Here is a 27,068-nt window from a genome sequence, read left to right as displayed (position 1 = left end):
TGTAAGCAACCAGTGGTGCTGATTTTTTTTTACAAAGTCGCTTGAAAAATATATCGTTTGATAAAACTAACTACCTGAACACGGACCAAGAATTTCCCACTTCCCTTCACCATCTATCACAACAAACAAAAGTAGGCAGGAGAAAACTCAGCGGTAATAACAAATTCCGGACATTATATTCTACAACCAACTCATATTTTTATAGCGAAGTGCGTCTTAGGTGTTGGTACCTCATCAAAGGTTATCGGTAGGTAGGTACACCGGGTAAACGTGATGGTATGATGTTGTAACTGTTTAAATGAACACCTATAGGTTATACAAACTTCGGGTTTCGTAACTAATCTTCATGATTTTTTCATGTCTTCTTGTGATGAATATTTCATTTCCTTGTTTACCTAAACATCGATAGCTAAGAAAACACGTAGGTAAGTACGACGGAATCATAAATTAAAATCAATTTAAGCACGTCGCGAAACACTATCTTCTGGTTTTGCAATTCACTTGACACATGTATGACGTTTGCTTTGTCAATTTGTATTTTGTCGACCAACCTGAACTTGTTCCGTGCTGGCAGGAATACTGAAACAAAAGACGTCAACGGAAAAAGTGAACGCTTCGAGAACATTCGCGTCAATTGTTCGTAAGGAAATATTATTAGCTGATCGGCCGGCAGCGCAGCGTGCTCCCTTGCCGCGTGCCGCCCCGCGAATAGTCAAGGAATCCGTCGTGTGGCGCTGCCGACGAAGCTCGAGCGGTGGGGCGTGGGTTACCGACCGCGGCCGCGCGTCAATCCAGTCGCCATCCTGGCCGCGAGAGAACAGCAAAAAGGAATCGACCAGCTGCTAGCAAAATGTGCAGCCATCATTATACCTAACCGACGCGCGGAGTGATTAGGATTATGTAGTTTCTTTTATATTGTTATTTTTTAAACAGGTTAGTACAAGTTTGAATACTCGTTATAATGAATAAGCAAGAAACGATCAAACGGAAACATTTAATTGAACAATGGCGTCGTATATGTAGATGCCTACGCAGTGCAGTTTAGTTAGACTGGGTCGAGTACCTAGTTAGCACAAACAAATAGGTAATGGATATATATGTATAAACAGTGATTGTCTATATCTACGAGTGAAATTCTTACGATAAATTACCCAATTATGATTAATAATTCAGAATATCCAGATTTACGTTGAAAGCGTTAGCGCCAAAGAGTATGAATTCGTAGACAGAACAAAGAGAACGCATTACGTAACGGCATAGGCGTGCGCATTTAATCAATAATGTTTAGGTTGCTTAATATTCGTAAAAGTTCACATAGGCATCTCCATGGCTTAATTTTATGCGTGTTCTTTCTATTTCGACAGTTACTTGCGTGGACTAATATACCAGTGGTTACTACTTAAATGTAATAAAATGGTTTGGAATATAAGGTACGTTCAGTTGTGGTAAAATAATTTACCAATTCAGTGCTGATCTAGAGATTTTTTGTTTGGTGCATTGTTTTTTAAACATCTTTAAGTATATCATGTTTGAAGTTCTATGAATATTATTATTATGAATATATATTATTATAGTATAAAATATAGGTAGGTATTAATTATTGAATGATTTACCTATCATAATAAATGTCAGTGTCTAAACATTTGTGAAATAAAAATCCTACAGAAGAGTTGACAGTCTACCATGTCTCATCCTCATCACGTTGCCTTTTCTACTAGGTGTGCGCATCCGGTTTCATTCGAAATACTTTATCACAAAATTATTTACATTGTAATTATTAAGAAAACCGAAAATAGTAAATTAAATGAAATTAATTTGAATTAATTTTTTAACATCCATTGCGTTATAAACAACCAGCCAGGTGCAGTGTTCTTTGTTTGAAATTGAGTTGAGAAGAGGGGCCGCGTGCGACGCCATTTTGAATTCACTCTACGATGCGAAGCCGGAGGCGACGGACTCGATCGACACTTGAGCGCTGGCGTCCATTTTGTGTCAAACTGAAGTCTGGACAAATGGGACAATGATTGTCCTATTAAATTTTTGTAATGCATAAACGAAGTTTAAACAGTTACGAAAGTGTATTTGTGTAGTGAAAAAGAGATCGAGTGTAAGAATAAGGTATGCGAGTTTATTAACTTATGTTCGATCGGGTTTTATAATGTCGCCACGGCGTCGATATTTTTTTGTCAGGCAAGACATTCATTATAAACTGATGACTTATAAACATAATGCCACGCGGAAGTGGTTAAGTTGTGATCATAGATAGGTATACGTAATTTGTCGGTTTGTGTCTATTGGCGTGGCGTGATATTTCGAGAAACTTTTATTTCTTTGGTCGGTCGTAATATTGAATTGAATGCTTTTAACGTGTGTAGGTTTTGATTTTTAATTCCTACGTAATGAAAAGCTAAGATTCTACTAACTAAAACTACTGATTTTAGAAAGGAATGACTGAACGTTTTTTAGGGTTCCGTAGCCAAATGGCAAAAAACGGAACCCTTATAGATTCGTTATGTCCGTCTGTCTGTCCGATCATGTCACAGCCACTTTTTCCGAAACTAAGACCTATACTGTTCAAACTTAATAAATAGATGTATTCCATGAACCGCATTAAGATTTTTACACAAAAATAGAAAAAAAAAAAACAATAAATTTTGGGGGTTCCCCATACTTAGAACTGAAACTCAAAAAATCTTTTTTTTATACCTTTCTACTTGTCTACTTCCGTATTAGTATGTAGGCACGATAAAATAATCCAGTATTAGATAATTATTTTATTTAGTTTACATGTGCAATGAGTGTCGTCAGCATATTAGATGAGTACATTGTCTCTTGATTACCTACGTCCAGTCTATTATTGTACTTCGTGCCAGGGACGGATTTCGGTTACGGTATAACGGTATGGTAGCGGTATAAAATTACGATCCGATACATTATACCGGTAGGCCGCGCGGCTCCGATATAAAGGTATCGCTACCGTTTTAAAATACCGGTACCGTTATTATAGCCAAACTGATAGTATTAAATAAAATCAAAAGGTCTAATGGGCTTACACTTACATGGCTTCATCCAATAGTAACCAAGTCGGCGCAAGGCGCGGGCGGCTTGGCAACGACGACTATGCTGATGAAAGCGGTTAAGGTACCCGAAAAAATAACGGTACTGTATTAAATAGTAGTATTATTAGATTAAATACCGTTAAACAGGTTAAAATGTGCCATTTGATGGCACATTGAGAGAGTGTCTCTGGAACTAAGAACTAAGGCTCGCAACTGGTTCAATTGATGTAACCAGTAAACTGGTGCCTATAGGACGTTTGTTATCAGGAGCCATAGTGACAGTTCTCAGCTGTCAAATACTATGAGAGGTCGTGGTCTTCCCATTAAAATTCATATTTTACCCCTGCTGTGCGTTTCGCTTGTGTTTCTATTTCACACAACGCGCTGCGCACATAGGCGCATGGCACACTGCATCGGATTCGCACGTCGTGCGAGCGGGATGTCGCTTTAATACGTGTATAGAGTTTTCTCGCTCAAACATCGGAGCGATGTGCGAATCAAATGGTCGCAATGTGCAAATAGTCTCTCCAGAAGATCTGCGCTGACCTTCCGGTCAGCAATATGTTAAGACGAGCACATTTTGTGGGAAACAATGTCAATATGTTTTAATGTTTTCTTTATAATATTCTTCTTTACTTCTTTATGTAATTTAAGTTTTACCACGAAATAAATGATTTATGATTCATATGAATTATGAATCGGACGCAGTGTGCCATGCGCAATAGCATAGCCAATACCTACATATGTTCATGCGCCGTGACTGGCTATACAGTTTTATTTCAAAAATTCAAAATTCAAAAATTTATTCTGCAAGTAGGCCTCAAGGGCTCTTTTACAAGTCAATACAACATTTATAGTAACATCATATAGTGACATGAAAAATACATAACAACATTTTATAAATACAACAGCCAATACCTGGGTAAACATTACATTATAATAATCTTAAAATAAATAATTACTACAATACCATAGAGATGTATAGTCTCTATGGTTAAAAACACATTAAATCTGGAGATGTAAAAGGTCCCCAATGTCAGAGTACTAATACTAATAAAATTTGGAGGTGTAAAGTCTCTCCAGGTGTCAAAATAAAATTTATACTAAATAAATAAACCGCGTCTGGACTGTTAAACTAGCAGTCTCATAAACTAATGCTACATTCTGTACATAACTAGTATGTACCAAGTCAAGTATATTATACAATATGACAGAGACGTATAGTCACCACGGTTAATACATTAAGTTTGGAGATGTATAAGGTCCCCACGGTCTGAGAAAAATAATAATACACAATAATAAGATTTGGAGGTGTAAAGGTTCTCCAAATGTCAAAGAATAAAATAAAAAAATGTATGAAATACATATTTCACGTCAAGAGACTGTTAAGCTAACAATCTTAAAACTAGTTCTACAGAATACTATGTATTTAATATGTCAATGTCATCATCAAAATAACTAAAACATAACAAACATTAATACATAAGGTTGAACAGCTAGAAACAACAGCGCCATATGCCTCTCCGGGACACTGCACGCAAAACTATTACAGCTTTTGAGACTGGATACTTGGTCATGATTCCGTGTCTCCCAAGTAGTCATCTATTTTATAGTATCCCTTTTTGAGAAGTGCATTTTTGACGTATTGCTTGAATGAAGTATAGGGCAGGTTCCATGCCTCTAAGGGTACTTTGTTATAAAATGTTACACAGTTTCCCATGAACGATTTTTTTAACTTTCTGTAGACGAAACTTGGAGACTACTAACTTATGTTTATTTCGCGTATTATAACTATGGATATCAGACAGTTTATGAAAGGACTTTCTCAAAGGATTTTAAGGTCTTGGGTTTATACTAGTTAAAATTGAGCCCTGGACTACTCGCTCGAGGTACTACTCGCTCAAGTCTGAGGCAAAGGCGATAAGAAATCGGTCTGGTCTGGCATTTATCACCGGGCATGATGTTTTCTTATTCCGGCTTATTTCGGTATTCGTCAACATCTTCTTGGAAATGTTAGTTGTTAGTCTATGTTGTTTTCAGACTCACTTGTTATTCGTAAATTCGTTTATTTAATCGTATGGCAAGATTCGAGTCGCCTAAGGTATTTAAAAGTATAATAAAGAGTTAAAGAACTATATCCATAGTCTTGGCCCATAGGAAAATTAAATTGTTGTAAATTCGTTGTTGGTCCTTTTCGGTTTTTGACAAGTTTTGAATTCGTCACTTTCACTGGTCGTTTTTGTCATCTTTGGTCATATTTGTTGTTTGTATTTTCCTAGCCTAAGGCATAAAGTAATGTAGGGAGCCATAAACAAGAAACTTCATGTCTTCATTTCCTGATACATACATACATTTCGGAACATGTCTGAGGAAATATATATCTCGGCAATAGCCCTAATGATTTCGAACGAGATTAATATAGAATTTATCCAACAAAGAAATTTATCAATTCCAAAAGAGGCGAAATTAGAAAAATTCCAAATTAAAATAATACCAAAAACGACAGGACAAATAACGAGTGAGTCTAAAAACAACATAGACTAACATCGAACATGCCCAAAGATGTTGACGAATACCGAAATGAGCCGGAATAAGAAATAGACAAATGACAAAGATTACCAAAGATGATATGGACGACCCACGAAAGTGACGAATGAAGAATGGGCGACGAAAGCGGAACGGGACGAATTTAAGAACTTGACAAAAAACTATGGAGACGAGCCAAGACCATACCGTAAGATCTTTCGCATTTTAAAATGTTTCTTATACCAATTGGCCAACCCGCATGAGGACTTTTATGCTGCTGTATTTTCGGCTGATATAATAAAATATTATTGAAAGCCCAGCGAGACATGATATCATATCGTCATATCTCGATGATCTGTATGTATTATGTCATGGTTACCAATTTCATCTCCATGATTTATTCATGCCATTTATTTTGTCCGTATTAATAAAATGATTGATTGGCCGGATGGTATCTATGTTAAAACTTGTAAATAAAACTTTGATATTTGAACGTCAAGTCAAATGTTTCGGAATACGTCGGTAGCGTCAGTCTGGTATTGTAAAATGTGTTCTAGTGAATCCCTCCCGGATGCATCGAGCTGCAAGGCAATAGAACTTTTAGGATTCTGAATTACTTCTAACGTCTTAGAAGTCCTCCTAATTTGTTTGTGATTAATGATTGCGTCACTTTTTCCATGCTTTCATTTTAGCCTTCTTCCGATAATAACTTTAGTATCTGTGAATTCAGTAATGGTTTCAATTCATTGGGGTCTCGGGACAACCACTACACAGATAACGTCATTATGTTGTGTAGTCGCTTGAGTCTAGTGTTTTCGCCACTTTAATATGGTCAATCCAGGGACTGAAAAGGTACTTACCTTTTAAAAACTGGTTTGACCGGGTCTTTTTAAAAGTATTCGAACGTTAAAGTAGCATTATGGTACTGGCATCAGTACTTTAGGTGTCCAAACGAGCTTCCGCCCAAACGGTACCTTTAAATAAAAGTATATTAACGGGTATTTCTGTAAGTGAATCTTATTATGCGACTTCCAACAAGGTTAATATAAACCATACCTCTTAATATAAACCATATGTATATTAGAACATTATTTTCATCTCCACATTACGAAGTTTCACTTTTTCCGCGCGGAGGGAGTCCACGCATATTTTTTTTTCAAGGTATTCGACCGTTAATTTAGCATTCCGGTACCGCTATCAATACTTAAGGCATCCAAAAACGCTTCCGTCCGAACGGTACCTTTAAATAAAAGTAACTTTACGGGTATTTTTAAAGGTATCCGACCGTTAAAGTAGCTTTGCATTTCGGTACCGATATCAATACTTTTGATATAAAAACAAGCTTACGTTCAAACGCTTGGTATTTTTTTTAATTTGGAAATAATTTTATTTCTCTTCGTGATGTCCGTGATATTCAAAAGATCGGGTGTTCCAACCACAAGAAATCCCTAATTATTTGAGACAACTTTACATCAATATTTGTTGGATAAGAATTATTATTAATTTATTACTGCAAGAGTTTTTTGGTGATACGTCTCGGAATAAATAGTTCTTAAAACTGGCATTTTTTGTAATATTCTAAGTTTTTGCGGTTATTTTGCATATATATATTTTTTTTAATTTAGAGTTTTTTTATGAGTATTTTATTTGAATGTCTGTGCAATGTAGTTTATAAGGTTGATAATGCTTATGTCATGTATAAGACTAAATTGCTGTGCCCTTAGGGTGTTCCACACCAATCGATCGATGGTCGAAAGGAACAGTCGACGTCGATCGATCGATCGATTAGTTTAGGTAGAAACTATTGATACGGGGTCAGTATTCCATGTAATATTATGGCAATAAAGATGTTTGAAGTTTGAAGATATGCATGTTTTTGCGAATCTCATGCGCCATATGCTAGATCAAAGCCATCAGTAGCAGTATTGGCCGAACTTTAATTGCAAATAACCATTATAAATTGAACCGTAAATCGTAACGGGTGTTTACGGTTCAATTTATAATGTTTATGGCCAATAATTATTAATTGCATTGACGTTTCGGCCTACACTGATCAGTAGGCTAGCTAACTGCTTAGATTTGCAATGGCATTGCTTGGAAGTGTCACCATAAAATCAAGTTTTTATTAGAAATATCAGGTTAATAATGACATTTACTCACTCTCTCAAAGTCAGTGCAGAGTCAACTAGGTCCGAGTAAACCTACCTTTAAAGAACATATTAGTGTAATTAAGTAGTAAAATGTCATGAGACAATTTATTTTAAATATTGATGTTTGTTACAAGCTTACAAGCTGTATATTGTATACACTATATTGATAATCGCAATATCCAGAATTCTGAGAAATACCACCCGCAAACGTAATTAACGAAATACACTGTCATCAGTTTATGTAGTAACGTTAAACGTTAGGTTTATTTTTCTTGTACAGCCGCCATCAGATATATCGGAGCGGTCATAGGTGCTCACAAATATCTGAACACCTCTATTGTCAAGGCGCTATAGAGCGTGTTCAGATATTTTTGAGCACCTCGGCCATTCCGATATATCTAATGGCGACTATAGATCAAAAAGAGCAAAAATAGGTATTAAATATATTGTACTGATCTACTGATAAACGGCTATGACGGGGACATACTTACCTACGACGTACTTCGTTAGACTTATATAACCACTGAAAAACTGATGTATTATTGATATTAATTGTTGGATAGGTTACCTCTCGTTTTCTAGTAGAAATGGCTGCGCTCATGAGCTGTATGTATTTTTTTCAATGGATTCAATATATTACGTTTTGCAATTGTAGGGATGTCAAATATGTATTGCCATTCGACAGCGTAGTGTTAACTTTACTAGTGGTAAATATACTGGCCCTTCGAATCGAAAGTAATATTGATTCAATCCAATTTATTAATACCCATTATGAGAATGAAAACTGCCATGACGTAAAAAGTAAATTGATCAAACTTAAATGTATAATACCAATGCTTTTTATTTTTAAGTTATACGTGCACAATATTTTTTTGCGATAATTACTTTGAAATGTTTCAGCTGCCAAAATGGATTCCGAGTACGACAAAAAGTTCGAGGAGATGAAGGAGTACATCCCGTTCCTGGAAAAAATGATTAAAAGACTGGAAAATACAAGCAGTGGTTCTGTGAATCCTAGGCAGGCTCAGCTTGATAAAATACGATCTCTGAGAGATCTCTTATTGGATAAGAAGAAAAGGTTATTACATGTTTTTGTTTATATATGTCGTTTTGTTAAAAATCTGTTTTTGCTTGCATTTTATGATTACAATATAGGCAGTGTGGTGATTATTTAATTTAATTATTATTTATTTTAGAATGAAAATGGACAACTTATTAAAGTGTGAACAAGTTCTTATTAATTTGTACGCCAAAGTCGAACAGGTATGTCAAATTAAATTTTTATGTAAATATGATATTTATTTTTCTTCTGGCAAATACTAAACTAATTAAATTAAATTCCAGGGGGACACTTTACCAGGCATTAAGCCCGCATCTGAAGCAATTGTTTCTACTGACAAGGCGGACTTAAATTTAGCTCGAAGTAAACTTAAAACTGTAACAGCGAAATCTCTTGATCCGGATACACTGCCCGAAATAGCGCGGGCTACCGAAACTGAAGTCGGATGCTCTGGCACCAAAGAACCAGCGTTGTTCCAGCGGAGGCCAAATAAGGGTTCACTATCTCCGACTTCCAGTGAGAAATCACCTTTTAAATCTAGCTCTAAACGAAACTACACGCGAGTTTTACAATCCCCGGAACGAAGTGAAAGACAAAGACTCTGGTCACCATCGAATGGGCCTTCTCGTGATGAAAATCTGTTTAGCAGGAGATCACCTCCAAGACCATCACGTAGACACTCGCCTTCTTATCATAAACGTGAAAGGAAGAAATCGTCCAAAGAATCTCATTCTCGCAAGTCGAAGGATTTAAATATAACTTTAAAAGTCCCAGAAGAACGATTGAATTCTTTGAATACAAAAGATATATTATCAAGGATAATTAATTGCAGTGAACGTGATGTTGATATTGCTACCCTACGTGAACTCAGAACGCAAATACTTGGGGAATTGAAACAGACGGGAGCAAATGAAGACATATCAGATTTAATTTTAAAGTCTTATAAGAATAAAAAGAACAAAAAGAGCCAATCGAAAAACAAAGCTGATGTTGAAGAAGGAGAATTATCCGATAGTGAAAGTGAAGCCATAGAAAACATTTATGGCAATTTAGTTGTAGTTGAAAAAGAAAAGACTAAAGAGGTGTCTTCTAACCAGAACAAATCTAGCACGGAACAGGACCAAGTATCTCGTAAAATACAAATTTGTCTTGTTATAAATTCTGATAAAGAAGAAACGTCACTTGAATCGAACAATATTAAAAATGCTACCGGTGACCAGAAAATATGTGACCTAACCGATTTCGAAATGTTCGATGACAATAATTGTGGCACCAAACAAACCGATCCGATTAGGCCGAAACCACGTGAACCAGCTTACTGTAGAAAAAATAAAGGTGTTGTCGAATCCGCCAGCCAAAAAACAAGTACATCATTGTCACCAGTACAAACGAACGATATTAATTCGACAGACATAATTTCTATCAATGACGTTGGCATGGAAAAGGGTGGGAACGTAAATTATACTGGTAATATAGATATGAATGACTTTGATATACAGGACAATTCAAACATCAATTCTTTAAAAGAGGATCCTAAACCTGCACCGGAACCAGTTCCAGCTCCTTTCAAAGTCAATTTCTACAATTCTAACAGCTCCGATTCTACTGAAATAAATACAACAGCTCTCAATGCCAAATATTCTCAAGATAAATCTTCATATGAATCGAAGGATAAACTTCCAGAACCGAAGCAATCTCCCAATAAGCCAGAAGATGTACTGTCTGCATCTAAAGACGAAGGTCAGGTAGAGTCCATGGAAAAAAATAACGAGACTACTAAAAGTTCAACCAAAGACGTTATTACGACAAGCACATCCAGCACGGAATCAATGCCGAAGGCGGACGCTGAAATTCCTTTACTTAATGAGCCTACAGTACACCCTGCAAAGAAAGATATAGTATCTGAAATCGATATTTTACAAGCATTGAAAAATGAGATATTAAGCGATACCATATCCCTTCCTTGTGCTGAAGCTATAACACCAGCTTTGCATCAGCCAAAGGTTACTAAAGTTTCTAATGCGCAGGAGGAACTTCCGAAAAAGAGAATTTCGATAGAAAACTATAAGAAAAAGTCTGTGCCTACAAATAAACCTTCACTTTTTGTAAAAACCCCTAGAACGTCGGAGTCGAGGAAAGAATCCATGAAACTTCCATCTTTGAAATTAACTGAGAAAGAAGTTGAAAGGTTTAATTTGATCTCTAAAATAGCACTAAGCGACGATTCTGACGACGAAAGAGATATAGGTTTAAAATCCCTAGATGCTGTGGACCTTGCTCCAAAGTCCCCTGATATGGATATAACCGACGATACACCTGTATCACCACCTGTTATAATACCTGCCGATCCTGTAAAAATGGTAATTGTAAACGCCAAGGCTGATGTTGATATGCGACAATTACCCCCGATAATGTCTCCAAATACGATGAGCCCATTCGCGCCGTCGACTCCAATTCAAACTAAGAGCGATGCTAATCACGAGGTACGAAAACCTGTGGATAAACCAGAAGTAAAAAAACTTGTAGCTCCAGTAGATCCACGCGTCAGAAAGGATGCTTTATTACCTACGCCTCCTGTTGCCTATCCTAATATGACTCCATCTCGAAATCCTAGCGTAGCACCCAATATGACACCAAACAGGGCACCGAATATGACACCTAGCAGAACACCGAATATGACCCCTAATTCTAGGACATTTGATTTTAATCCAAATCGTCCATTCAATGCTGATGACAATGGTCGCAAGCACGTGTATGCACCTATGTTTCCAGCTCAAGATCATTCTAATGACCGTAAATCTGTTTGGGAATCCTCCGAGCGCAGTCCCGCCGATACATCTAACTGGGAAATGCCCAATGCTGACAGAGAAAATAATGCTGGCCGTAAATGGGAAGATCGAAACTCTAGAAGCAATCATCCACAAAGAGAAGATGGACCGAGGTCACGATATAACGATTCGAATTATGACATGGGTTATAACCGATCTAGAAGTGACAGAATTAGTAGAGATGAATATCACAGACAGGAAGGTCCACAGCAGTCCAACTATTATTCAAGATCCGACTGTCCAAGTACGCCTACACCTTCATTTGGCAGAAGCGATGCCCCTTCTACTCCGTCTCATTACTTTGGCAGATCGGAGTGTCCACGGACACCGAGTCATCCATTTGGTAGATCCGAATCTTCTAATCACTCATTTGGAATGTCAGACCCTCCACGTACACCAAGTCACCCATTTGGTCGTTCAGAGGCTCCTATGACGCCAAGTCATCCTTTCGGAAGATCTGACGCACCTATGACGCCAAGCCACCCTTTTGGAAGATCAGAAGCTCCTTTGACTCCCAGTCATCCATTTGGAAGGTCTGAAGCGCCTATGACGCCCAGTCACACATTCGGACGATCTGATTACTCATATCCAAATCCGAGCCCAAAATACGGCAAAGGTACGCACGATCCGAGATTGAATCGAAGCTACGATAATGAATCAAGTAGTAGTAGAAAAGACACTGGGTCGTACAATGATCGTAATAGATATCATAGAAATGATCCGAGACACTTTAATAGAGAACAAAGTGTGCCCAGAAATGAGCCAAAACCTTATACTCCAGACCAGACTTATAAAAGAGATCAAATGTCTCGACGCGAACCTAGTGTTGGACGCGCAATGCTAGGTGAAAATGAAAGAGACCGCTTGTACTCAAGAGATAGAAATCGCGGCCCGGATAATTCTAGGACCTATGCCGAGGTAGGTTCGAGACGCACATTCCAACGTGACCCGAGTGTGGGCCGGTCTATGCCTGAATATCGCGCGAGAGCGTCAAGTGTCGGAAGAAGTGTCAGAAACGAACTGTCAGTCGAATCACACGCGGGACGTGCATTTACAATTGACACAAGCGTCAACAGCACTTTTCAAAAATTCCTCGACTCGCACAGAAGTAACGATAGTGACTTTGATACACGCAGACAACGTGCTTCGAGCGTAGGTCGGTCTTTGATACGTGAGCCCAGTGTAGGTCGAACTTTCCCGGCTAATTCAGTCAATAGAATGGAAGACAATAATAGAGATAGATTTAAAAGAGCACAAAGTGTAGGTAGAGAATTAGCTACTTCAAGAACTGAAAAGAGCTTTGAAGATGTGAAAGCGGAATTCGAGTCGTACAGGAAAAACGACCGTATATGGAATAAAGATAAACAGCCAATAACGCCTAAAAAGAGCACTAATTCTCGTGATCCTCGTATTCGTAGGGACAGTTATGATAAACCACCGGATACGAAGCATGGCTTGAACAAAACCCAAAGCAGAGAACCGTACGATAAGACGAAAAAGTTTAACTACAGAGACCCTAGGCAGCGCAAAGAACAGGGGAGGTCGAGTTTGCAGCATGATAGAAAACGCGCGGAATCCCGCGACAGGCACACTTACGGTATTTCTAGTGATAATGGAATCCAAACCCCGGCCATCAGTTCAGTAAAAAAATTCAAAATTCCGAAAATTAAACGACCTGAACCTGATCCAAAACCGATTGAAACCACTAAAGACGTACCCGGAAAAATCAATGATAAGAAATCATCCTCGTCATCGGCAGTGAAAGATGTAAAACAAAAAACCACTGTAGAGGACAAGGTTGAAAAAAAAATAAAAGAAGGTAAAAAGAAAACCGACCAAGTGACCAACAAAAAGACAGACGACGATAAAAAGACTTTAACTGCAAAGACTGATAAAAAGGCGGATAATGATGAGAAAAATGATATGAACGCAAAGTCTGAAAAACGGGTTACAAGACGGTCTGGTCGAAAGAACGAGGAAACTCAGTCATCTGTGACATCAGAAGAAGAGATTATTAAAACACGCCCGCGCAGAGTTAAGAAAGTAATTTATGATTCTGACTCTGATGAATCGGAAGGTAAATCCAACACTCTTAGTAAAAATGCTTCTCCTAAAACGTCTCCGGCTGAAACTAATAGAAAATCTGTACAGTCCGACAAAAATGATGTTCCCCAAAAGGAAAGTGCTGAAACGGCAATTCAGGAAAATTCCAATAACAACGAGAGTGCAAGTGAAGTCATGGAACCTGAAGATGATAAAGAGCAGTTGGATAGTAGTTTTGGTCTTGATGGAATAGATCTGTTTCCCGATAATATTATTAGCGATCCTGTTCTAGACAATATTAATTCACTTATAGCCGATCTAGACAATGACCTAGCTACTTCTAAAACCGGAGCGACGTGTAATGACCTCTTCAATGATATTAGCATCGAAAATATGTTAGAAAAAATGACTAGCAGTCCTCTTAAGAAAGAAACCAAAAAAACAACAGAAGAAACCGCTGGGGCTGCCGATACTATAAATAAAGATCCTTTCGATAGTCTTAAAACTGAAACTAATACAACCGAGTGTGAAAAGAAAGATCTGTTCGAAACTCTTAAAACGGAGTGTGAAAAGTCTGTGAACATAGCTGGGGATAAGAAAGAAGGAAGTTTCAATAAAACTTCTGACGAGCAGACCGGCCGGTCCGGTTTCATTCTAGAGCAGACAGAATCGTTAAGTGATTCTCATCCCAAAATTATTAGTCAAATACAGGATAAAAATGATCTTGAGCCCGTCGTGTCCACATCGGTAAATGAAGAAGAATCTTCAAAGAATGACCAAAGCTCCGGTAATGAGAAAAATCTGGATGGTCAGTCGACGCCAGATAGCACGAATGAAGCCGAAAATATGAGTCAAAACTATTCTGAATTAACAGGAGACAAACCAGACAGTACTATTGAAAAACAATGTGAAATGAATTCTGATATTTCGTCTACTCATGATGCTGAGAACAAGCTAACCAAAGAGAACATCGAGATTCCTAAGGAGCCCGCTCCACAAATTGACTCCATTGGCAGCTTGTTGTCAATTTTACAAGACAAATCAAAAATAAAAGAATTGCTTAGTATGCTTGGAGACCAATCTGGTGAAAATGAGAAAATTAAAAAGAAGCTAGAGAAACTAAGTGAAATTGTATCTGATGAAGAAGAGACAACTGATGATAAAATTGAGGCCGAAACGACAAGCATTATGACTTTTGAAGGTACGAGTGAAATGGAACAAGGTAAGCAAGATGACGAAAAAGATGTAATAAAACAAACACCCGTAGATAATAACATTCTAAAACAGGATGATACTGAGCCTGATAAACAAAAAGAAACAGAGTCATATAAGTTGACAGATAGCGAGCCAAATGTTCAGATAGAAACTGAAAATAAAGAAAAAACTGTTACAAGCATAGATAACATATCCGAAAATGTGAGTGAGGATAAAACTGTGACATTCCCAGGAGTTACCGATTCAGACGTAAATAATCAAGATTTTGAACAAAAAGAGGATTCGAATGACGGGTTAAATGACGGTAATTCTGGGCTGGAAGACAATAATGACGAAGAAACCAAAGAAATTAAAGAACCAGATAACATAAAAACCCGAAAAAAGGTTGTAAGAAAAGGACAAAAGCGTTTTAAAACTGGTAAAATTAAAAAGTGTAAGCCAGTCAAGAGATTTGGTGAGGAAAAACGCGTGACTCGCTCTGAAGCCGCTGGATTACTGATGAAGCCTAAACAGAAAAAACCCTCTAGAGAACTGAGACAATTGCAGGAATCTATTAAGGAAATGTTTGTGAATGACGCAATGTTGAATGCTACTGGTATACGGATGTGTCGTCTAGCTAAAATGATAGACGAAAAAACTGAAAAGAGCGACGACCTAGAATCTAGCAAGCCCGAAGTTAGCCACTCAGAACTAAGCAAACCAGAACCAAGGGTTGTTTTAGAAAAGGTCAAACACATCGAAGAAAACGGAACTATTATAGAGAAGCCGATGCGTAAGAAACCTGGACCGAAGCCTAAAGGGAAACCTGCCATAGTTAGTCCGGAAGTGAAAAAAAATAAAGATGAGAAACCTTTAGTGAAATACAAACCTGGCCCTAAGTCCAAGACGAAAATTCTGCAGACAGATGAAGATCCTTACGATTTCGAAACAGACTCTATAAACGAAAGTAAATCGAGCGAAAAAGGTCTAGATAGTGGTTCTGACTCTGAAAATGAATCGTTGGCATCTTCTAAGAGTTTTGGCAGCACAGAGTTGCTTGTAGAATTAAAGAAAAAACCTAAGCGCAAGAGAGGTGGATGGCAATCTGGTGTTATTAAACCTAAAAAGAAGAGGAAGGTAGAGGTAAAGCGCGCTCAGTCGCCGCCTCCGAAACCAGCTCCCCCACCAAAACGATCTTATACGATACCAGATTACGGTTGCTTCACTGATAAAAACTATTGTTTCTCTAAGAATGCTTCCGAATACCAGTGCCGTTTATGTGAGTCAACACATAGTTGGAAAGACATAGTGTTCCATTATAAAAAGCACCATCCGCATTCTGAAATCCCACTTTCTCGTATGAGCCCAGATATAGCGAGAGAAGCCATCGAGCAGTGTGGAGACGTGGATTTTGCTGCGATCAGTAAAATACCCACCGAGAAATATACTTGCAGGTTCTGTTTCATAGAGTTTGGTAAGAGGAGAGCCGTATTAGAATCGTTTTTCTGGCACGTAGTTAGTATGCATACAGGCGAATACAAGCAATTATGTTCTGAATGTATCAATGTAGAGAAGTGCCCATTTAACTTGGATATTCCACCTCCACCGAAGGACATTAAAGGTCAACTCATAGGATATATTTGTGGCAAATGCAATTATACGCAGATTTCCCTCGAGAACCTAAAAATGCACGTTATTCATCGTCATAATGATACAGAAACGGAGGTATACACCATAAACTTCGCTGTAATGACAAAGAGTACTATTACCAGTCTAATGAAACGCATAACGCATGTGGAAATCACACCTCGAACCACTAGGAGCACGCGATCAAACCAGAGCTATACTGAAGCCAGTGATGACAGAAGCGAGATAACAGAAAGCGAGCTTGAGGCGGCGCGACCCGCAAGGAAATCTGATGTACCAGTGATGGTACAGTCTAAAAGGTACTCATTTAATTCTAAGATATCCTTTGAAAATGATGATAACGCGAGCGACATGTCCAATTTTGCTAATACAGAATCCAGTGTGGTCAAAGACGAACAAGACGAGGACGACGATATGGATGATAATTTCGCAGAAGACTCTGCGATCAACGAAGAAACAGATCAGACCGATAAGAACCAGGGAGTTTCCAATGATATAATGGACTACCCGCATTTCAAAGTAAGTTTTACAGATGCTGGCAACAAAGAGTACGTTTGCTGTATTAATGGCAAAGACAATCATTATAAGACGGGTCTATTAATATCCATGAAGAAGCATGTGCAGCTCAAGCACTCTGAGATCTGGGATGGATACTGTTTTGTGTGCAAAGTCATCGTGACGTCACAGGGTGAGCATAAATTCAGCGAGTGCTTAACGCATTACCTGGACAGCCACATCGACAACTTCCCCGTTCTAGAGAAAGTTATAGAACCTATTGAAATGCCCGTGACTCCTACAGCGACACCTGAACCCGCAGAAAGAGCACCAACACCCTACATCAACGTCCGACCGTTAGCAGAATTGGTTAAGCCTGTCGAACCGGCTGTAGAAGCGCCAGCGATGCCTGTCATAGAAACCGTCGTCAGCCTTCTACCAGTCGCACCACAAACTGTGGAGCCGCCGCGTCCTAGCCCCACTTACCCAGTAATTAGAAAAGAGACCGAACCGCCCAAAGAGTACAAATACGAAGAAGCTCAAGCGGAAATCATGTCTAAAAAGCATAGAGTCGTTCTCGACGCTATGATGACTCCAGGAAAATTAGTTCAGATCTTCAAATGCGCCGGTCGCTTCTGCTCCTTCACTACGGACTCTGCTGAAGACGCGTTGTTACACGCATCGACTCACCAGCGAGTCGGCGGGACGAACGCGTTGCTGTGCGCATATTGTGACTTCGATTCATCTGGGAACTCTATAGACTTGGTGTCTCATGTTTTCAAGATACACGGGAAGTGCAGAGTGGTTTGTGGGCTGTGTTTCTACCGGGGCGCGGCGAGCCAGCTGGTCGCGTCGCATATAATCCGGGTGCATGGGTCAACACCTGATCGCCGCTGCGTACTGAAGACCACAAACACGCCTGCGCTCTGTGAACCCCCTGAGGAAAATATGTCGCGGGATAACGCTGTTCCGCTTTACATTTGTAAACAAAGTGAGTACCAGTCGATCATTTTGATGAGGCCTGTAATTAGAGTCTATTATATATCAATCATACTTGCGATGTTTTGACATAGCCACGACTTACAATAGCATGTTTAAAATTTACTAGTTCAGGCATTCTTTTAGTTATTACAATTATACCAACATGTCGATTTATGTACCTAGCCGTACGACCAATTAACTTAGCTTTATTATGATATTCTGAATATTCTATTTACTATCGGTTTCAGCTGAAAACAACGAGCCATGTGGATTTAAATCCGTGACGCACGCCAAGTTTTGGGAGCATCTAACGCAAAGACACGAAAACGCCACTGGATTCATTTGCTACGTAAGTATTCGGAAAATATACATATTCGCTTAAAGTTGAATAGCTTTTGTAGTTGTACCATTAAAAAAAATGTAGGTATCTTTATCTGTACCCTTGATGACTACACATTATACTCACTTGTTTATTTGCACCGACACTAGCATTAAAAGTATTGTACAGACAATTGACTTTACTCTAATTTTTATTGTACACACACGCGGTATGTTGTGCAATATTTTCCTTCAAAGTTTTTTTAAAGAAAATATTGATACACATGACGCATGCTATTCGTAATATGTACCTATTTAACTAATCAGTTAAATTGATTTCACAAAATCACACCTCGGAATCCTCGGATACAAATACAATTCGTTACCTTGTAACAAGAACTCCGATGATACCTTTCCGTAACCTAACCTTTCGTTCCTTGGATTATCCAGGTCTGCAGCGATTCCTTTGCCGACCCTACAGCGCTGATACTTCACCTGAAGACTCACGGCTTGAGGTTGTACCACTGCACTCTGTGCGTTCACGGAGCAGACAATGAACCCGAGCTGCTGGCACATGCGTCCGCGAAGCATCCGGGCAAAAACCCACAGGCTTACATTAGGACTATTCTGGGCATGGTACGTTATTATCTTTTACCACAGATTATATAATAGTTCTTACGAACAGATACTTATCTCTCAAAGAAAACGCAATTACCTACTGTTTTGATACCTACACTAAAATACAATGGAGTGACCTTCAACGCACCGCTCCCCGCACCGCGCGCAGCGACACAACGCTTGGGTTGGTCCACGCTTAGAAATGGTTTTACAAATAAATACCTTCAATAGAATATACCTACAGTCAGCCTCAAATACTTTGTAGCAACCAAAGTAGCCAAATAGTTCGGTACACCATATATTTAGTACGTTGTACCGAACTATTTGGCCACTTTGACTGCTACAAAGTATTTGACCCTGACTGTACCTACTTAGGTAGGTACAAATATAAGTTTTAATTTATGTCCAAACCAATTTCAAAATCGATTGATCAAACCAATATTAGAACTTGGCATTAGGTATATAACAGTGGGAGCGTGCACGACTGTCACGCAACCTAGTGTCCGCAATTCTAGGGGAAAACGTCAATTCACTACATCTTCTAAAACTACTCCAAAACTAAAAACTACTGAACGGATTTTCATACGACTTTCATCTATCAATAGAGTGATTCTTGAGGAAGGCTTAAGTATATAACTTGTTAAGGTTTTGTGTAAATTGTTTGAAATAAATAACGATGTTGTCGGAAAAAACACGCTGGCTAGGAGCTTTAATCGAAAACGCTGCCTAATCCGTTTGAGCTATAACAACACAATGTATGTATGGTGGGGTTGTTTCTCATTCATAGGTCTACAAAAAAGTCCGCGATGTGAAATGTCTATCTTTTAAGGATAACTTACTATATCTATTCTTAACTTCTAGAAAAAGATCACGTAATATGTGGCATTTGCAAAGCTATTTACATGGATACATTATTAACAATTATCAAAATAAATACGTTAGTTATATTAAGCATTTCATACAGATTACAATGGTCCCTTACACTACACAATTTAAATGAATATTTCAGGAGTAATCGTAAATCAAAGTTTCATTTCGAGCCATATAATTGTACGAAATGTTAAAGACGCTATCCGCAGTTAGTTCAAATTTTTACCACCTTATGCGCTGGGATCGCTTTACTTACCTTTACTTACCCCCACCACGCACTTCGCACGGTCCCAAGACTCCCAAGTTAAATTGCAATCATTATAATGTTCCGTAGTGTTTGCTAAATATTTTAAAAGGCCATATGTCCCTACAGTAATGGCAGTGTTTACGCCGTTTTATAAACTGCGCAATAAACCAGCAAGAAACAGGTTATTATTATTAGATAAAGATTTACGTTACACAGTACAGATAAATATTAGAGAAAACATGAATGCAGTTAATTCATTTTAAGATAAATAAGTAATACATTTAAATGACAGTAAGTACTTTCCGGTGTAAAGTTAAGTAGGTACCTACTTATCTACCAAAATAACTTAAAAGTTTGCTAATTATTTTAAATAGGCTATGTATGTATATATTATATAATTTATATATATTATCTAACTATGAATTTGTCGGAAAAAAAACATTACATGTTTAAAGAAATTAATAGTACCTACGTAGCTTGTAACTATCGTAAAAATAATAATGATATTAGAGCGCGCGGCGACGTGCGTCCGTGAGCGCGTGTGGCAACCAATTGGCTTGCTTTTGTCCCGTGAACGGGAAGAGATTCGAAGGCACAAACTCGCGTGGAGAGTTCCATAGGCCTGCTTTTACTTCTACCCTTCGACAATTATCTCTGAGTCGTTATGGCACGGTTGGCACGGCGCCGTATAAAGCATGGATACAAAATGTATTCAGCAATAGTCTGATAAGAATGGACTGCGACACGACTAAATGCTGCAAATAGCAAGTTGTTATTATAAGTAAAATCTCTGGTCTTAACATTCGTTTTCCTTTGCTTTCAGGGCAGCAACGGGAACTTAAAGATTTTGCCTCTGGTAGAACTCAAGAAGGCTGCCCTAGATCCTGAGAATATAACACCCGACCAGGGCAAAGAGAATCCAGTAAAAGAGGCTGAGCGTTCCATTGAGCTGGAAAAACTGATTGGTCCCCTGCTAGATGTGCCAACGACTGAACCGGAGAAGGAGTCTGAGCCCGCCACACCTATTTCGGAAGTCCTACCCGAAGATAACATCGTGGACGACGCTATCTCGAACCTTCTGGAGGACCCGGCCACAGCAGCCATGGCTACTTTAGTACCAGTGCCTCCGCTTCTGCCACTCACAATTGAAGCTCCGCCAAGACCTGTCACGCCAGCTCCAGAGACCAATATATCGAAGCAGTTAACCCCAGTCCTGAAAGAAGAACCCATGGATACTACACCGGAGAAGAATGATTCTGACGTGATCTGCCTGGACAGCGACGAGGAAGATTCCAAACAAGGCATCGTCAAACTTTCAGATGGAGTCATTCATTTGTCGGATGACGAAAAGGGCGTCGATGAACAAAACCCTTCAACATCAGCTCAATGTGGTAATGACCCATCAACAAATGTTTACAGATGCAGGAAATGTAATAGGGTCACGAAATCCCTTGCCGGTTTCAAGAAACATTCGTATCATTGTTGGAAGCCAGGAGAAATGTGTAAATGTGCTCTCTGTCCCTTCGAGGCGGACAGAGTTGGTCAATTCCTGAAACACTACAACGAGGCCCACATAACCCCTGCCCGTTTGAAATGCCCGATCTGCCCCCATACAGATGGTTCCATGTATCTGCTCAAGAAACATTTAAGAGTGGCCCACGATGTTGGAAGTCGGGACGCTTTCCCCACCGACAGTCAGTACGTACTCGCAAAGAAAGACACGGGTAAAGCCAAATCCGTAAAGCGTAAATCATCGGGCACCGCCACTGGGCCTCCAGCCAAGCAGAAGCGTTATGGCCCTTCAGATATTGACAAACTACCCATCAACCCTATCCTGGATGAATCTGTTTTCTGCGATCTATGCGAGTTTAACACTAAAGTCCGTTTGAACATGGTGAGGCATCTACAACAACATGCAGCGCAGCAACCCGTCGCACAGACGGCACCAGTCAACCCAGTGCCGCATTTAGAAACCAACGAGTTCCACTTTGACAAGATGGTCAACTTGGCTTCCAGTTCGATAGCGAATCGAGCACCCGAGAAATCTCAAAAAGAACAGACTCCTACACTTATGATACCCCATGATATGGCGTCCAGGCTTCCGCAATATGTGCCTGAACGTTACCGATTTACTTGTGGTGCAACCGGCTGCACGTACATCTCTGTAGACGAAGCCATGCTGAAATGCCACTGGGAAACTCTACACTCCGGAACAAATGATTACCACTGTGTCCATTGCCCTCCGCACCAATTCCTAGACAAATCTAAGCCATTAACAGCATCCAGGATTATAGCGCATCTGAAAATGCATGACATACGTCTGTATGCATGCTCCGTGTGCCCATACTACCATCATAAAAAACAACTTTTGGAAAAGCATGTGGCCGAGACTCACAAAAGCGGTAACGTGCTAGTCGTTAGAGAGGAGAGTTCCCAGTCCGCCGCTACTACCCCCACCAATGCGCCCACCATGGATTTGAAACCATGGCAATGTGGTCTGTGTAACTTCAAGAGCATGCTCCGACCTGAGGTCGCTGAGCACTGTTCTAAAATGCATCAGTCCAAAATGCAATACAAGTGCGCTTACTGCCCATTCAGGACCTCGACTCCGGAGAATGTTACTAAACATCAAGCCACTGCACATCCAAATAGGGAGCCGGAGATATTCCACTTCTACTATAGAGAAGGTAGCATTCCTGACGGTCCAGATGGAATTCCCCATTGGCAGAAACAAAGACAGAAGACCGGTTTAGATACAGTGAAGGCAGAGGCTGATCCGCCTCCAGCAACAACTGACACAATTCTTCCTGAGATCCAGCCGCCCTCTGCTCCTCAGGTGAACCTCAGCTTGGTTAAACGGGAGATTGACCCCGATGCTCCCATGCAGGCCTCAGTAGAGGAATTGCGTAAGAAATATGGAGAGTTCTGTGAGCCCAATGGTCTTAACTACAAGTGTTCTTTGTGTAAAGTCGTTGTCGAGGACAGTAAGGAAGCCATGGAGTCCCATTTGTTTGAAGAGCTTCAGTACAGGAAGTGAGTAATCCCAATTTTATAGATTTTTTTTTTTTCTTTTTTTCAAGAATATCGCTTCTTGAAGAAAAGACAATAAATGTTTGTGGGTGTTTTGTCCAATTTTGTAGTATTTTTGCTCTATCCTTTTCTTCAATGTCCTAATACTTGTACAAAGTACCTCCAGTGAAATTTAATCTTAGTTATATGAAACAGAGTTGCTTTTGTTTTGTTTCGTTCGATTTTAATACTAGTACAAAACAAATCAACTATAATACCTTTGATTCAAATGCGATTGCCAATTTTCCTTGTATGGTGGGCCGCTAGAGCCTATGTAGAAATCGCTAAAAAAAAACAGCGATCAAAATCGTCAGTGTGAAACCTCTGAAATTTCTTTTCAACCATAGAAAAGTTTCTTTTAATAGTTGTAACTATTGGAGATTGTTTTTATTATTATTTATTTATATTTATCTTGAGTTTTAATAAATAACATGTAATTTTCAGATGGGGTTGCCGCCTATGTTCATACAAAGCGTTCCACCAAACTGGACTGAAAGAGCATGTATGGTCGGAACACAACAGGCACAACGTGGAACCCCTCGAACTAGCCCGTGACGTCAACGTAGAGTCCTGGGTCTCCCAACAACTAGCCTACCAAGAAGACCTCATCAAGAAAAACAGGGACAAACTAGCTCAACAGAAAATGCAAGATGAACGCCCTGTAGTTGCAACTACTTCTAAAACTGTAGAAGTACAAAATCCAACCAATCTCAGTATGGAGAAACTAGAGAAAATATTCGGGTCTCTTGGGGTACCGATCAACATGCAGTATTGCTGCCCGAAATGCCTGTTCAAAACGGCCGATGATAAAATAATTCAGGAGCACTTAGAGGCGGAATTGACCAGAATAAGGTGACATTTGAAATTGCTTTGCATTTATTGCTTGTGAAGTTTATTAGGCTTGAGGCCATACATTATGCTTACAGGAGAAAGTGCAAGTTCTTTAATTATAAAAAAATCTTAATGATCTAAATAATTCATAGTATTTTTTACAATCTAGCTAATAGAATGCTCTAAGCTCAACTCAGTGTTTGTCATAATAGTTAATCAGATATCATTTACTTACCTATTTGATTCGTGTATTTAATTCAAGTGTTAACCCCATGAAATGCTCGCATTTTATCCCAGCTCCATATCGGACATAACAAACATCCTTTGTCTTTTCATTCAAGTATCAAGTTGTGTATTTGTCGACTCACGGCCATCGAACTTTCTGCCATCACAGTTCAGCAGCTTTCATAACGCTTTCATTCTCTTCTAGATGGTGCTGCAGCAACTGCCCCAACCACTTCTCCACCTACCACGAGGCCCAGTTCCACTGCAAGAGCGTCCACCCCGGCCTCAACGCCCGCCCCGTCGAGGCCGCCAGGGACCCCGCCGTGCGCTCCGCCTGGGTCGCCGCAGTTGTCAGAGTCCAAAAACTCAGCATGAACTGCATGCCGGTCACCGTCACCTCTGAACCTCAAGCACAAGAAGAAAATAACGATGACGATAACTCCCTCCTTGAAATAAGATATGAGGAGGACGTCCCGATCCCTGATGAAGGAAATCCGAGACAAAGACGCTTCTCAGACAGCAGCGACGAGGAGAGTCTAGTTATAGACGAACAGGCAGCTAAGAAATCTGGTGCTGGTGGTAAATGCGAACACTGTGATTTCTCATCCAAATACACTCACGTTTTAGACGCTCACACGCTTCGCCATTACAATCTAAAACCATTCACTTGCTCTTACTGCTGTTATAACAACTATAACAAGGTGGTACTCCAACATATGAGCACGGCACATCCTAATCAACCTCAAGTGGTCAAAAAAACTGAAAAGCCGACCGGACCACCTTTAAACCTAAACTTAACTAAACTGGGGAAAAAACCAGGGTCTGCTAAAAAGCCAGAGGATGCTAATTTAGTGTGTTTAATTTGCGAAAAGTTGGTAACAGAAGCTGATTCAAAAACCCATATTCATGATCAAACTCCTGTATTCGCTAAAAGAGGTGACATAGTTGTGAAATGCAGTGAGTGTTTAAGGCTATTCCTAGACGTCGTTAATATGCAGCAACATTTCACGCTCACACATCCAGATATGCCGATCAAGTACGCTTACTACAAGACAGATCACGATACACGAAGTTTCGTCTTCTGTTCGTATTGCAACCAGAGATTCACATACTTGATTGACTTGAAAGCTCATCATAATCAAGTGCACAGTGCTTTGAAATTGAAATACACGAAATTCGTGCCAGGCGATGAGGGCGAAAGTGTCTTAAAAGCTTTATAGGCCAGGATTCGAAAATTAGAGTCTTGGTATTGCGAGACAAACCTACCTATTCATCCTACGGATCATCGCCTTTCTGCAGTTGAAACTAATTGTGCTGCAGAAATTAGTGATCCGATTAATCCTTCTTAGTGTGAACTATTATAATAAATCACCCTAAATATTTAGTGTAAGATATTAAAAACGCTTCAAGTGAAAGTGACTAGTGTAAGAGACTTATTGAAAGTGAATTATTTCTAGTTTTCTATACGCCGTAATTTAACGGGTTAATCTGTGATTTCAACAAGATAGTTATAGTTAAATATAAGTAAAAAAAATATAGCGAGTCATACTGACACTATTTTATGTTGTCTATCCAAAGGTGACTTATTGTTGTGTGTTAAAAAAGTGTTATGTCCATAAAAAATAATTCGCCCTTATGAGCATGTTACATGCTACAATCTGGTAACTTTTGATTAAAATATGACATTGAAATACCTACTACGGTTAAACGTGTATTCGTTTTCGTAACGATTTGCCTTGTGTGGCAGCTATTAAAATAAAATCCGCGAGAATATACTACAAATTTGTTAGCCATGTAATGAGATATTACCAGACCCAATATCGCTTACTCAGCATTTTCAGAAGAAGAAGAGCGTTGCATAAGCGTGAATCACGTGAAATGCCCCACTAGCATATGTATTATATACTTTTTGTGAGTGCTGGTTATTGTTTAGGGCATTTTTGTTATTAATGAGTCGTGGTCGCGAACAACGTAAAATCGTAGTAGTTAAACAGTGTTAATCATATATTAATTATTGTATGTGTTGTCATTAAGAGCAGCCTTGATGGGGTAAAGAAGATTTTTGTTTATTTCTGTTTATTTTTGTTTTGTTAATCGAGTTAAAACCAGAGCCTGTAAAAACTAATACTCGCCCCACAAAGTCTTACAGCTAGATAGTTGGCTATATAAAAATTATGACCTATAATAGTGTCGTCATCTAAGTATTATTTTTTTCAGACGAATGCATATTTGTAAGACTTCATTATGATTCTCTGGTAATTCATAAAACTTAACTGGGAACCTACCTGATGAGTGAAAATTTTCAAACCAATCGATTAAGTGACTGGTTTTATGTTCGATTGTTGTTGTAATAAAACAATTAAGATAAATATTATCATTCGCAGAAATGAAGAGATTTGTGGTTCATGATCATGTTTATCGCTGTTATTAATCTTGTCAGTTTCCAGTATAAGTAATCCAATGTGGGTAATATGTAAAAAACTGAAAATTAAGAATATTTTGATTACTCGCAAAATATCTTCTCTGTTACAGACTGGTAAATATAAGCTTTTATAATTATAAACGCTCTTTCTATTCCTCTTGTCCTCTGCGCGCGAGTTCCGAGGAATTTAAGTGAATCCCTAGATGTTAACCAAATGAAACGGGCACCAAAATATCCTCATACAAACAAAAGTGTACATAATTTACCCATCATACGGGAAGGGGGAAGGGCTCTTCCCGTCTGGCAAGTAGGTACCTATAACTAAATCATATAAAGACCAAATAGATGGCGCTTCCCTTTCACTCTACTGTTCGTGTTTGTGCGCTCCCTTTCGGATGCTTTCAATGTTAAAAGTTCACAGATATTACGATAGGTGGCAGAAAATAAGGGCTCGATTTAGATGAAGAGATGAATAATACGAGTAT

At 39.1% G+C, this 27,068-nt stretch overlaps 1 protein-coding gene across 1 annotated transcript; it reads left to right on the top strand.

Moving 5' to 3' along the window:
• The first annotated feature begins 536 nt into the window (after nucleotides 1–536).
• On the top strand, nucleotides 537–26,724 carry LOC133529176 (uncharacterized). The gene is made up of 9 exons (XM_061866828.1): nucleotides 537–933; nucleotides 8,636–8,813; nucleotides 8,932–8,998; nucleotides 9,080–17,993; nucleotides 18,232–18,332; nucleotides 18,752–18,937; nucleotides 20,860–23,069; nucleotides 23,550–23,957; nucleotides 24,367–26,724. The coding sequence occupies exons 2-9, from the start codon at nucleotides 8,644–8,646 to the stop codon at nucleotides 25,379–25,381; spliced, it is 13,071 nt and encodes a 4,356-aa protein (XP_061722812.1). The 5' UTR covers nucleotides 537–933; nucleotides 8,636–8,643; the 3' UTR covers nucleotides 25,382–26,724.
• The last annotated feature ends 344 nt before the right edge of the window (nucleotides 26,725–27,068 follow it).

Source organism: Cydia pomonella, chromosome 20 (genome assembly GCF_033807575.1).
Source record: "Cydia pomonella isolate Wapato2018A chromosome 20, ilCydPomo1, whole genome shotgun sequence".
Taxonomy (NCBI): Eukaryota; Metazoa; Arthropoda; class Insecta; order Lepidoptera; family Tortricidae; genus Cydia; species Cydia pomonella.
This window is presented reverse-complemented; position numbering and strand designations above follow the sequence as displayed.